The sequence below is a fragment of the Theropithecus gelada genome, chromosome 10, assembly GCF_003255815.1.
Source record: "Theropithecus gelada isolate Dixy chromosome 10, Tgel_1.0, whole genome shotgun sequence".
NCBI lineage: Eukaryota > Metazoa > Chordata > Mammalia > Primates > Cercopithecidae > Theropithecus > Theropithecus gelada.
In genome coordinates, this window is record NC_037678.1 from 17,985,019 (window position 1) to 17,998,422 (window position 13,404).

Below are 13,404 nucleotides of genomic sequence, written 5' to 3' on the forward strand. Positions count from 1 at the left end.
ACGGGGTGGATGGCACTCATCCCCCTCGTCCTCCCACACAGATCAAAGTGGAAAACCAGCTTGACTTCCAGGACATCACCAGCGTGGTCGCCATGGCCAAAACCTACGCCACCACCGAGGCCTTCATCGACTCCAAGTACGACATCCGCGTCCAGAAAATTGGATCCAACTACAAGGCTTACATGTGAGTCTCTGGGGCAGGGGCTGGGGGAGCGTGGGAAGGGAGCCCAGAGGTGCATGTCCAGCCACTGTCTCCTGCACCCAAGGGCGCATCATTATCCTCCATCCTATCTCCTTACTGCCTTTCTTCTCTGGCCAGTGCGGCCAAGGGGCTAATACTCAGTCACTGCTTATCCCCAGGCAGATATTTGCCTACCCAAGCAAGGGCTGTTTCCTCCAGAGCAAGAAAGGTGCTTGGCACGTCTAGGGAACTGCACATACACACAGGATATATGTCTTTGAGAGAGAAATTTGGGGACAAATCAAGGAGGGCTTTGAATACCTTGCTGAGGGTTTTGGATTTTTTTTCCTCTTCTGAGCAAAGGATCTGTGTTTATTAAAAGGTGACCATGAGGCTGTGAGCTGCCAAATGGTTTCTCTGAAGCCAATAAGACCAATGAGGAGGTTACACCAGATTTCTCTGCCTGCAAGCAACAGAAACCACACATCATTAACTTAATGGGTTTTTTAAAGGGAATTTATTAGAAAACTATGGGTTATCAGAAACTTAAAAAAAGCAAACTAAAAAATCTCCCAACTCAATTATCAGTTTTGGAAGCATTAGGATACAGAGCAACCCAGGAATGTGGGCAGCCAGAAATAATAATAAACAATTTTCACGGCATCCCCACCGGTAAATGAACCTGCCCTAGTCATTTTCAGGGCTTAACTCAAGATTGCGATTCCATGGGAAAAGGTACTGATTAGTCCAACTTTGACTGTGTTTTATTGATTAGAGAAAAGCAGTATGGAGAGTCCCACCATGAAGGCATGCAGTGTGGGCAGGGCCATTGCCTAGTGGAAATAGAGGTGCTGAATCTAAAGGAAAAGGAAAGAATGCCAGGTGGGAAAAAGCAGCCCGCCTTCACCTGGGTGGTTCAACAAAGGATGGATTACATGGGGCTGTGGTTATCAGGATGAATGGGGACTTCTGGAGTAGGTGGACTGTCTCGTCCTTGGGAGAGGTCTTCGCTCCAAGCCCTCTCTGTGTTTCACTCTGGAATGTTATTGTTAGTTCCACTTGAAATGATGGGACCCCAGAGGGCCAATCGTTGCCTGGTTGACAAGCATTTATGGGGCACTGACTGTGTGCAGGGCTCCATATGTGAGGACTGCAAGGGTTAGCCCTGGACAGCCGGAAAACCCCTCCATCCATAGGCTTCTGTGTGGGTAGCTTGTGCTTTAAGCTAGGGGTTGGCAAACCACAAGCACAGGCCAAATCCAGCTGCCACCTGTCTCTAAATACAGTCCTGTTGATCACAGCCTTGCACACCCATTTACGGATTGCCTGTGGTTGCTTTGGCACTACCTGGATTGCCTAGACCAAGGGTCAGCAAACTTTTTCTGTAGAGGACCAGGTGGTAATTTTAGGCTTGACGGGCCATATCGTCTCTGTCGCAACTACTGCGCCCTGTCATTGTTTGTGAAACTAGAGGAGGTGCAGGCAGTTGCCCTAGAAGGAAGTATTCGCAGGAAAGGGATGGAACTCATTTTCAAGGAGTAACTCTGCCCTATTCCACCAATCAACCTCTTCCTCCCACGAGGCAGGCCAGACCTGCCCCTGCTCTCAGATGGCCTTGGGGTGATAAAGTCACCTCCTCCCTGCCCACCGTGAGTTATGGCCCATTCCAGTGCATTCCTGAGGCCCCCGCCATAGTTCATGATATCATTTCCCTCCTCTCTTCATTGTTTCAGCTTCCACTTGACATTGACGACACCTTGTCCCAGTTTTTTTCTGGTTTTTTTTTTTGTTGTTGTTGTTCTTGAGGATTACCTCATTGCCGCATTTTTTCTGCGGAGCCTCCCTGGCCTGACAGCTCCACTTTGTCATGACTTACGGAGTTTCCTGGACCTTGGCCTGGCCCACCTCCAAAGGAGGGGGTTCACGTCAGAGTTCAGTGTAGAATTTCCCCAGCCGTTCAACCTCCTCTGGCCCCACTCCCTGCCTTGTACTCGCGCCTTTGTGCTTGTCGCTGCTGGGCTGTCATTCTTTCTAGGTCCTAGCAGACACAATAAGGAAATACATGAGTGTATCCTTACCCATGTATTCATACATATCCATAATTATTTCCGCATATCCCCATCCACATCCCTATGAGGCTGAACAGAATCCTATGGATGTCCCGGACCTTCATCTGGTACCACTTGGTTCATTTTAGCCTTTCCTGGTTGCTAATCTATAACTTCCCACTCCAACAGAGAAAAATCCGGCTCCCCCACTCACCATCTATCCACTTTTTTGGTTCCGTTTCAGTGGATGCGCCCAGTCTCAGAACTGCTCACCTGTAGCCTCATGGGAAACAACCTTGCCAACTATGGTGCGGTGCCTTATGGCTCCTGGTGGTCATCTATTCTCAGCATTTTTACATTTGATTTTCTCTTTTACAATGATACAGTTTTGCGTCAATTCCTCTCCCCAGTTCACCCTTTGATCTCAACCACATACCTTCCGTTGACCATAAGACAAATAGCTTTACCTACACCCCTGTGCTTAAACTTGTTCAGTCTTTGCCGAGGCCAGATGCACCGTTAGGGATAGGTAGCTTGTCTGGATTCTCCCCCAGTGTGCACAGTTCCTCACCCAGTAGGTACCTACTGGGCACCTACTGCCTGCCAGGTCCCACTGGATACTGGATATACAGGGGATGAAGTTAAACATGTCCCCTACCCTCAGGGTTCCCCTCCATCGGAGAAGAGAGGACACTAACGCAGTCATCAGAAGGGAGATGAGCATTCCTGAGCATTCGTGTAGGGTGTAGCACCGGGCAGTCTATTTTTGCTGGGGAAGGTGGGCTGTCAGGAAGTCGTATGTCAGATGAAACCTGAAGGATGAGCAGGACTTAGGGAGGCGAAGATGGAGACAAAGACTCTATGGAGTAAAGGGAAGAAGGCATGCAGAGACTGTGACACTGGGAAAGAGCCATGGGCAGCGGAGCACCGGAGGAGAGGTCGGTTGTTACTGGAGCAGAAGAGGCAAGGAAACAGAGAAGGATGGCAACACAGTCAGAGACCAGAAGGCCTTCCTAATCTTTACCAGAAAAAAGTAGTCACTTCTCTCTAAGGATCACTTTTCTAACATTTTGGGGCCCTCAAAAGATTCCGGAATCATCAGGGGCTACACACACTGCCCTCATTCTCCTCAAAAACACGCCAAAGTTTGGGGGATTTCATCAGATGATATAGGCATTTTTTAATTCAATCTTTCAATTTCAAAGATGACTTAGAAAACAATACCTAAGATCCAACAAATAAAAAAGGCAAACAGCATGAAGGGAAATAAACATAGGAAAATATAGTTGAAGATAAAGTATGTACCTAAAAATACATGCCATTACGTGAGCCAGTCATTTGAGTCAGAGCCTCCTGACAGCCAAAGCAAAGAAGGAAAGCAGATCAGTGACAAGCATCCCTAATTCCCTCAACGTGTTATTTGTTCTGGTACAGGAGAACCTCCATCTCTGGGAACTGGAAGGCCAACACAGGCTCTGCCATGCTGGAGCAGGTGGCCATGACAGAGAGGTAAGAGACAAAGGAGGTGTAGGGAGAGGTGCTGGCCATGATAGGAGCTGAAGGGGGAATGCAACAAACAGCCCTGAAAAGAAGGCCACTCTGCCCTCCATCCAGTGCCTCACCATCCACAGAGCACTTTTCTAGGTATGATCATCTTCACTGCCCACAACAGCCTACAGGACAGGCATTAAAATAACCCCATTTTACAGAGGGGAGAAGAAAGCTCAGAGAGGGGAAATGATTTGTCTAGGACCACAGAGCTAATTAATGACACAGCTGAGAGTAGAACCCTGCTGTCATGACTCCAAGTCCAGGGTCTTTCCAGCCCTGACCAGCTGCTGTAGGAAGAGGTCAGGAAGCCCTGGCCAAGCCCTCCTGTTCGCTGACAGCTGCAAGGAAGCGTTATTAGGAGACCAGGCATATTGGAGAGTCCACTTCTCTCTCAAGCTTCTTTCCATCTCAGTATGAACAGGGAGAGGTTGATGTCCCCTGAATCGTGCATATTTTAGGGATGCTTTCTGGCTGAAGGTTTTTTTCGGTCTTTCTCCCTTTAGACACTTTGTGCCAGCCCCGCTTAAGGAAAGGCCGGCCGGGCGCGGTGGCTCACACCTGTAATCCCAGCATTTTGGGAGGGCAAGGCAGGCAGATCACCTGAGGTCAGGAGTTCAAGACCAACCTGGCCAACATGGTGAAACCCCATCTCTACTAAAAATACAAAATTAGCTGAGCGTGGTGGCACATGCCTGTAATCCCAGCTACTTGGGAGGCTGAGGCAGGAGAATCACTGGAACCCGGGAGGCAGAGGTTGCAGTAAGCTGAGATCATGATCATGCCATTGAACTCCAGCCTGGGCAAGAAGAGTAAAACTCTGTCTCAAAAAAAAAAAAAAAAAAAAAAAGGAAGGGCCGAAGGACCGAGTCAGCTGGTCTCAGGGCCTGCCACATACATACCTTCTTGCCTGCATGCCCTGTGACCTCTGCCAGCAGCCACACAATAGCAGTGGACAGAGCGTGGGCTGTGAGCTCAAAAGCTCTGTTCAATAAACACTTACTGAGTACCTACTGCAGGCCATGTTCTGCTGAGCACTAAAGGATGAAAAAATCCAATCCTTCCCTCTAAGAACTCTGTATCAGTTGCAAGGGCTACCACACAAATCAAATTGATTGGCACAGAAAGGGGGATTTACTGGCCCATGTCACTGACGACTCCAGATATACAGTGTCAGGTAAGGCCTTGAGGCTCCTCTGCCCAGCCTAGTTCAGCTTCTTTCTGTGTTGGCTTCATCCAGGAGGCTCTTTCATTTTATGGTGGCATACAGTGGCTCCAGGCTTTCATCCTCACAGTGCGTTCAAAAGAAAGAAAATTTCTCTTTCCCAATCATTTCAACCAAAGCCTGAAATTGAGCCATATGTAATGATTGACCTGGCTTAGGTCACGTGATCATCCCTGAACCAATCACTATGGCCCAAGACACTGCAACGCTGTGATTGGAGGCCTATGTCAGGTCTGCACCCCTGGAGACTGGAGTGGGACCACCCCCTACAGCAATAGAGACTGAGTGTGACCTTGGGCATGTTCGGGAACATTTCTGAGCTTCTTCAACTGCAAAATGAAAGCAGTAATACCCAAGTCAGAGTGCAGGTGTGAGGACTGAATGAGAGGGCTGTGAAGCACCTAATCCAGAACCAGCCCCTGGCAGGGAGGCGCACCTGCCCTTCCCATCAACCCCAGGGGGCAGCTGCCACCTTTAACCTGGGAACCCACCTGTGCTAATAAGTCTCCTGGAGGCTGCGCTCGTGACCTGGCACAACTGAATCATGTGCCTGAGGCAGTCACCTCCTTCCCCCAACAGGTGTTCACGGGACAGTCGTGGCCGTCTTCTCTATGGCCCTTCCCGAACGTGAGCCCAGCCTTCCCCAGTGCCTCCTGAGCCACTCACAGATGTCCCCAGCACGCCACCTATCCCTGGCTCTGCCAAGTCCCAGGTTGCATGGGCCATCCCTGGAGGAACCTACCATGGGAGTGGGCCTGCCCAGGCCTGGAATCCACTTTCCCTTTTCCAGTCACAGGCGGTACTCCAGGGTCTGGGCTGGAGAGATTCCCCACAGGAACAAAATCCATACAGGGACTCATACACAGGGCCTGACCCTGCCCTCCACCTGGCTTGCCTGCTTGCCAGGTGGCCTGACTCCTGGGCAAAACCAGTGATGTCACTCAGTTGGTGCTAGTCCCACCTGGCAGGAGGAGAGCAGGGCCCCCCATTTTCCAAGCACTCTCATGCTGCTGTACGCCTGTAGCCCCTTCCTAGACCCTGGGATGCCTGTGTCCTATGGGGTGCAGCCAGCAGGGGACCCCAAGGTTCATCCTTTCAAAACAGCCTCTGGAAACAGCTGCCTCTGGACCTCGGCTCAGATTTCCATGTTCCATTGAGAAGATACCTGATTTATGAGTGTGTCTCAGGGCACAGCTCACCCTAAGTGTGTGGCGCCCACAAGTCAGCCACTGGGGCCGAAAACGAGGACCCTGATCAGAGATTCCAGAGGACTCTTCAAGCTCCAAGGACCCAAGGTTGTCCCCAAACGTGGCCACATAGCAGAATCGCATGGAAAGCTTTCAAAAATTACAGAAATTACTCTAACATAGGGCGGAGCCCCAAGTCTGGCTGTTTATGCATTTAACTCTCCTGGTGATTCTGAGGTACAACCAGAATCAGATCTAGGCTTTCCCATTTTATGATAAGAGGGAGAGGCTTCGCCAAAAGTATTAAGGAATTAACAGCAAGAAGGTAGGTCCCTGGTCTCCCATGCTGAGTGAGAATGGATGTTCTGGGGCACCTTCAGAATGAGAGGAAGAGTGGCTCGCTTGGAATCTGGAATCAGACAGGATCTAGGTTTGGAAGCTGCACAGTCACTTCATCATCTCGCTGAGCCTTCTCCTCCATTAGTAAGACGGGTTAAAATCTTCCTCACAGAGTTGTCCTGGGATCCGAGGGGATAAGGAGTCAGCCCCCAGGCCCAGAATGTCTGGAACATAGCAGGAGCTCCATGGGTGTGAGTTTCCATCCTTCCTTTGACTTTGATGATACCACATGCTCCATGCTACAGCTGAATGAGAAAACTGGACTGAGAGTCAAGGAGATCGAGGTGATCCTGGTGTTCTTACTGCCTTACTGTGTGAGCTGGACCAGCCAGCCTCCCTCTCTGGGCCTCAGTAGGCTTTGGTGGATGAGATGAGAATCCATTCTAAGAGCATTCCAGTCTCAGTCCCTCCTCATCCCAGCACTTATGGCTCAGACACGCAAAGCGATGTGAGAGTAGGCATGCCCTGCATGACCCTGGAGAGTGAGAAGCAAGAACATTGACACAGAGTCCCCTGTGACTCCCAAATCCAGCCCACAGGGGAAACTAAGTGCAAGCCGGGACGGTTTCTTCACATACAACCACCTCCTTGTTGCAGGGTCAAAGTCCAGCGCTGAGATCTGTCCCCAGCAAAGCAAACTGGCCTTGCAGACATCAAGTGGCTGGAAGGGGAACAAAAGCAGTGGGTCTAGAGGGCCAGGCCCCCTGGGCGAGGCAGAAGCAGCCTGCCAGTCTCCCCAGCCCACCCGCCCTGGGCCCGGGAAAAATGCACCCTTTGTCCTCCAGAGCCTCTTGTCCGGCCAGGGCTGGGACTGGAAGGGCGGCCTGGAGGGATTTCTGGAGCCCTTGGAGCAGCTTTCCCAAGGGAAAAGGGACACAGGGGTAGCTGGGTGTCCAGGATGACTCCGGATGGGGGCAGGGTAGGCTCCCCATTACTGCAGAGCCAGCAAGTCCTGGGGTTGGGGGAGACGTGTCCCAACTCTGGTTCCTTCTCTCCCCCACCCTGCCTCTCTCCCCTCCTTCCTGGCTCTCTCCTGTCCTTTCTCTGGGTCTCTGTCCCACTGTCATTTGTGTCCCTGCCTCTCTGCCTGCCTGTCTCTGCGTCTTGGACTCTGACACTCTCCATCTTTCTGTCTCTCTTGCTGCTTCTCTGTCCCTCTCCATCTCTGTCTGGATGTGTGTATCACTGTCTCTCCCTGTCTGTTTTTCCATGTGAATCCACTTCTCTCGTCCACCCTCTTCCCCACTTTCCCAGGCCACTTCACTGTCTGTCCATCTGTCCCTGCAGGTACAGGCTGTGGGTGGACAGCTGCTCGGAAATGTTTGGTGGCCTGGACATCTGTGCCGTCAAGGCCGTCCACAGCAAGGATGGCAGAGATTACATCATCGAGGTGAGGGATGAAGCAGGCAGTCCTCCTGGCCGGTCCAGCCTGGCAGGCGTGCCAGGGGGAGGGAATCCCTGCATGATCTTTGGCACCATCAGCTGTGTCCTGGCTCCAGGGCACACGCAGCCCAGGCCTCAGTGAGCTGCTTCTGGAGGCTCCTTCCCACCCTCAGAGGCATCGAAAGGCTTCATGCCTGGGGACTCGGAACTCAGTCGAGAGACCTCAGGGCACGAGGTTTAACAACCTCCCTGACCCATAGGCCTAAGGAAAGGGAAAGGGCATCTGGCCAAGGGTCAGCAAGCTACTGTCCCATAGGGCCCCTGCCATTTCCTCAGTGTCCAAGCATGTAAACTGGGCACCCTTCCTTGGTTACCATGCAGACAGTCCCTCATTTGTTCATTCAACAAACATGGCCTTAGGGGGCTCCCATGGGCTAAGCATGGGTGTGGCTCTGGGGATACAGCCATGGACTTGATAGACATGGGTGTGCAGGCTGGCAGGGGAGAGGGTGAGAAACAGTGGCAGAGCATTGAGGATTTGGAAGGGGAATGGAATGGTACAGGGGCATGAATAGAGGGGAAGATGGAGGGAAGCAGAATGGTAAGAGGGGGTTCACAGAGGGCTGTGGGTTCCAGGATCTCTCTCAAGACCCTCCAGCAGCCCGTGCCTCTCCCCATCCTACAGCCCTCCCAGCCCCGCCACTTCCTCTCCATGCTTACCGTATCCCACCACCCCCCACCTCTCCTCCATGTCTTCCCGGTGTCTCTCATGGTCCCACAGCCCTCCCGTCCCCTCCCCAACTCCTCTTCCCTGCCCCCCACCCCACGCCCCGTGGCTCTCCACTGCTTTCCCCTGAAAAGGCCCCTCTGGCCTCAGAGTCCTCCATAACTTCCCATCTCCACACTCACAGCTCCAGTGCCACGTTCAGCCCCCTCTTTCCACAGGCGGTGCTGACACAAGGCCAGGACACGTGAGGGACAGCCCTGCGGCTGTCCCCTCCCCGGGGTGTGGGCGGCTAATGGGAAGCACATGGCTGGGGTGACCACAGGAGCCAGCCGGCCCTCCCATCCCTCATGTCTGCCTCACTCCCCAGGAGCCCACGGCCGAGCAGGACCAGGTGACTCAGTGGGTGGGAGCCCAGTCATGCCAGGAGGGTGTTCACCCCCAGGACTTGGAGGTAGGAGGAGGGAGTCCAGGATGAACATGGCCCCTCTCTCCTCCCCAAAGAGGCCAGGAAGCTCCAGCAGGAAGAGCTGTGTCTGTATTGGCAGACCCAGTCCCACTCTGAGAACAGCTCTCCTCTCAAGGCCCGCAAACACCTTCCCTCTGGCTGCCACCAAACCTGAAATTCCCCAAGTAGCCCCTACTTGGAGGAGCCGTGGAAGAGGCTGGGAACAGATGCCTTGACCTGTACAGTTGCTCCCTGGAGGAGCTCATCCTTCACCTTCCTGGGAGCTTCAGCCCAGAGGTGGGGCAAGAACCCCCAGCACAGCAGCTCCTCAGACCCCACCAGGTCCTCCTGTCTCCGCATCCCCTCACGGGGACCACCAGACATGAACCCAGATTTGGCACACAAGCACTCATTTATTTATTCACTGAGCCGCTGCTCCGGGAGCCAGCCCCCAAGCCAGGTGGACACAGTGCAACCGCAAACACAAGAACAGGGGCCCTGTCTCCTAGAGCCCCTGGACTCCCCTGATCCCCAAAGGCCAGCTCCTCCCTTGCACCAGCAGTCTCTGTGTCCCCCGTGAGCCCCTGCCTCTCCGGGTCTCAGCTTTCACTCTTAGGGGGAAAAAAAAAAAAAAAAGAATCCGTGCTCGTGGGCCCAGGCTTCCTGCCTTCAGCCATTCAGAGGGTTGGGGATGAAAGGCCTTTCACATAGAAAAAAAAAAAAAAAGTAAAAGTAGTGGGCTTGGACTTCAAAAACACAAGAAGACAATGTCTCCCGGGAATGTTCCAGAGGGAAAATGAAAGATAGCTTTTCAGATTTTTGTTCCTCGCAGAAACATTCCGGAGTTGTTTCCTTTGCTTTTGAGTTTGGAGTCGGGTCAGGGGAGATGGGAAACTTGTTGCCAAAAATATAAAAGGTGTTTTCCCCGAGTAAGGGAAAAAAAAAGGCAGAAGAGGTCCCAAAACACTGGTTTCTTCAGCCACCTCTACGGTGAGAACTGAAAATGTGTGTGAAATGTGTTGTGAAGAGGCTCACAGTCAAATACTCGGGGAAAAAGACCCTTGAACTTGTCCTCTGTGACCTTGTCCGGGGAATGACATTGCCCACTGGAAAATGTTTCCCTGGGGAGACCAGAGCGGCCACTTCCTTTGGCTGTGTCTACCGTGGGGATTCCAAAATGAACCTCAGGTTCCTTGTGGTGGCTGTTTTCCACGGCAGGGAATGTAGGAAACAGAGACCAGAATAAAATGGGGTGGGCAGGGGCAGGGGGAGAGAGGACAGGCAGGGTGCAGGACGCCTGTGTACCTTTGGGGCAGACTCCACCGTCAGAGCTCAGCCAGTGGTGACTGAGTGACTGTCCCTGCCCGGAGCACTGGGATCCAGGAGACCTCAGTTCCAGGTACAACTTGCGCAGAGCTCAGGACCCTGCTGGAAGCAGTATTCACATTCTTAAGCTAGCTTTTCAGTTTCCTAATCAAAGTGGGTGCTAAACTCACAGATCCCTACAAGTCCCAGCTGGAAGGGTCTTAGCAGCTGCCCAGATCCCTCAGTTCACTGTTGAGAAAAACAAAAAACACCCACAGAGGAAAAGAAACTTTGACCAAGATCACAGAGCAAGTCCACCGCAGAAGCCAAGCCTGGAACCCACGTTCCCTCTTCCCAGTTCCTACCCTGTTGTGCTGTTCCAATGCTTGCTGGGAATTAGCCTGATGCAGTGGGAGGACCATGGGTTGCCAGTGCTGTGTCCTTGACCTTGCCACTTCTTTGACCCTCTGCTTCCTCATCATTACAATGAGGATAATAGTACCTGCCTCAAAAGCTATTCTGAGGTTTATGAGAGATCCTCCACACCCGATGCTTACAATAGTGCATAGCACATACGAAGTGCCCAATAAATTACGGCGCTTCTCATTATCCTTATCCTTATGAGCCGGGCTTTATCGCAAGGGCCTCTTATTCCTCCACTAAACAGGTGTCTGTGGAGGGCACATCTGTTTAGCAGGACACAGGGTCCATCCCTAACCTTGGGGGCTCCCAGTCTGGTGGTGGAGACATAGTGAGCAGGGGGTGACAGTGCTGTGGATAAGCTGTCCAGTGTGAAACCAGGTGAGGACGGCAGGATACAGATGCGAGGTGGCTCGTCAGAGCTTGCACCATCAGAGAGGGCTTCTTCGAGGAAGACCTAGTTAGCGGTTCCCTCTTGGATGAAATGGAGTTGGCCAGGTAAGGAGTGGGTAGAGGGAATACTTAAGAACCTGGAGGAGGCCGGGCGCGGTGGCTCACGCCTGTAATCCCAGCACTTTGGGAGGCCAAGACGGGTGGATCACGAGGTCAGGAGATCGAGACCATCCTGGCTAACATGGTGAAACCCCGTCTCTACTAAAAAAAAATACAAAAAACTAGCCAGGCGAGGTGGCGGGCGCCTGTAGTCCCAGCTACTAGGGAGGCTGAGGCAGGAGAATGGCGTGAACCCAGGAGGCGGAGCTTGCAGTGAGCTGAGATCCCACCACTGCACTCCAGCCTGGGCGACAGAGCCAGACTCCGTCTCAAAAAAAAAAAAAAAAAGAACCTGGAAGAGAGAGAAAATCTAATGAGTCCAGACCGTGGGAACAAGGGAGACAAGACGGTGAGTCTGATGGAGTGGTGTGGGTGAATGCAGGCCGCCGACTCCTGCAGTGGAATAGAGAGGGTGACAAGGCCTGAGAGACACCCCTTCCAGACCTCCCATAGCTTCCCATGCCCAGAGAATCACGTGGAGCATTGGCCTTTGTGACCTTGGGCAAGTCCCCTCCCATCTCTGGGCCTCAGTTGCTCTATTTGTAAAAAGAGCAGAAGGGGAAACTAGGATCCCTCAGGCTCCTCCCCATAGAAGCACTTTGAGAACAGCCCAGCTCCCTGTGGAACGCGTTTCCCTCCCACCTGTGTTTTGCCAGGGCCCCGGAAAACAGACCTTTCCTCTTTCCTCTTTCCTCTGAACCCTGGGTCAACTCTATGTCATATTTTTGTCATGATCAAGGCCCCCACCTTTACTGTTTCTACTTTGCGGAAAGCCTTGAGCTAGGGCCAAAGGAGAGGTGGCCAGCCCCGACCCTGGGAGGGGGCCAGGGTGAGAAAGGAGGGGACGGAGAGCGGCTCCCCAAAGAAAAGCACAGAAAAGGTCGGCAGAGGCTCCCTGGCCCTTGTCGCGTTGCTGTCATCCAGCAAATGTGGGCCGAATTGAACTACATCCAGGGAGTGGTTGAGACTGAACCGAAGCGAGCTGGTGTCGCTGCCGGCCAGTCCCAGCTGGAGGTGGTTTGCATGGAGGACATCGCCATCTGGTGGTCACTTCTGTCCTGAGCCCTGAGTCCCCACTTCTGGGGTGTGATGCCCAACGGCCAGTCTCTCCTGGCATGGGGGTCCCTCAGCTCTCCCGTCCTCCCCACAGGTAATGGACAGCTCAATGCCGCTGATTGGAGAGCATGTGGAAGAGGACAAACAGCTGATGGCCGACCTTGTTGTCTCCAAAATGAGCCAGCTCCTGATGCCAGGAGGCACAGCGCCCTCGCCCCTGAGACCCTGGGTAAGACCCTCATGATCAAAGGAGACTTTATAGCCATGAGAAATGCCAGGCTGTCTGGAAATGGGGAGCCCCTGGATCCAAAGGAGATACCCCCAGGAAGAAACCACCTTGGGGAGAAGGAATGGGGGTGTGGGTGAAGGCCAGACATCAGGGAGAGCGTCCACAGCCTGCCCCAGTGGGTGAATTTAGGAGGCTTTCGGGGGCTCCCTCCCTTCTTCACCATCCTGGGGAGAACAATCTTGTCTCAATTGGCCTTTGGGCACTGTGGGGAGAGATGATTGACTGCTGTCCCTTCTGTGCCCTCGGTGCTGGGCCTGAGCAGGATGTGTGTGCGTGCGTGTGCGACAGCATATGGACACACAAGCCCTCTGTGTGCTCCCAGGGAACCGGTCAATGGACGCTATTGTGTCTCCCATTTCCCCCAACCTCGATGAGCTCTCACGTCGCTCCTCCCCTCCACAGTTCCCACCATGGATGACCAGACTGCTGTCCAAAGAATTTGCCAGCTCCTCAGCTTTATGTAAAAGCAAGTCCCCAAACTTCCACCTCCCACCCCAGATTTCCCCATGGAAAGTAATCTATGATAACAGACATCAGAATCATAGTTACTATACTGGGGGACTGCTGTCTGGGAAGGGGTATGAGGCAGGCTTCATCGTGGGAAATGGCCTGTGTTTTGATCTGGACAGCGGTTACACC

The 13,404-nt window shown here is 52.9% G+C and overlaps 1 protein-coding gene across 2 annotated transcripts in view; it reads left to right on the forward strand.

The window, feature by feature from the left end:
* The window catches only part of SYN3 (synapsin III), a 548,825-nt gene that overhangs the window by 520,775 nt on the left and 14,646 nt on the right, over positions 1–13,404 (forward strand). For both annotated transcript variants that reach the window (XM_025398719.1, XM_025398718.1), the window contains exons 8-11: positions 42–184; positions 3,664–3,738; positions 7,876–7,978; positions 12,571–12,705. In XM_025398719.1, the coding sequence (XP_025254504.1) occupies positions 42–184; positions 3,664–3,738; positions 7,876–7,978; positions 12,571–12,705 (456 nt within the window). The remainder of the gene's footprint in view (positions 1–41; positions 185–3,663; positions 3,739–7,875; positions 7,979–12,570; positions 12,706–13,404) is intronic.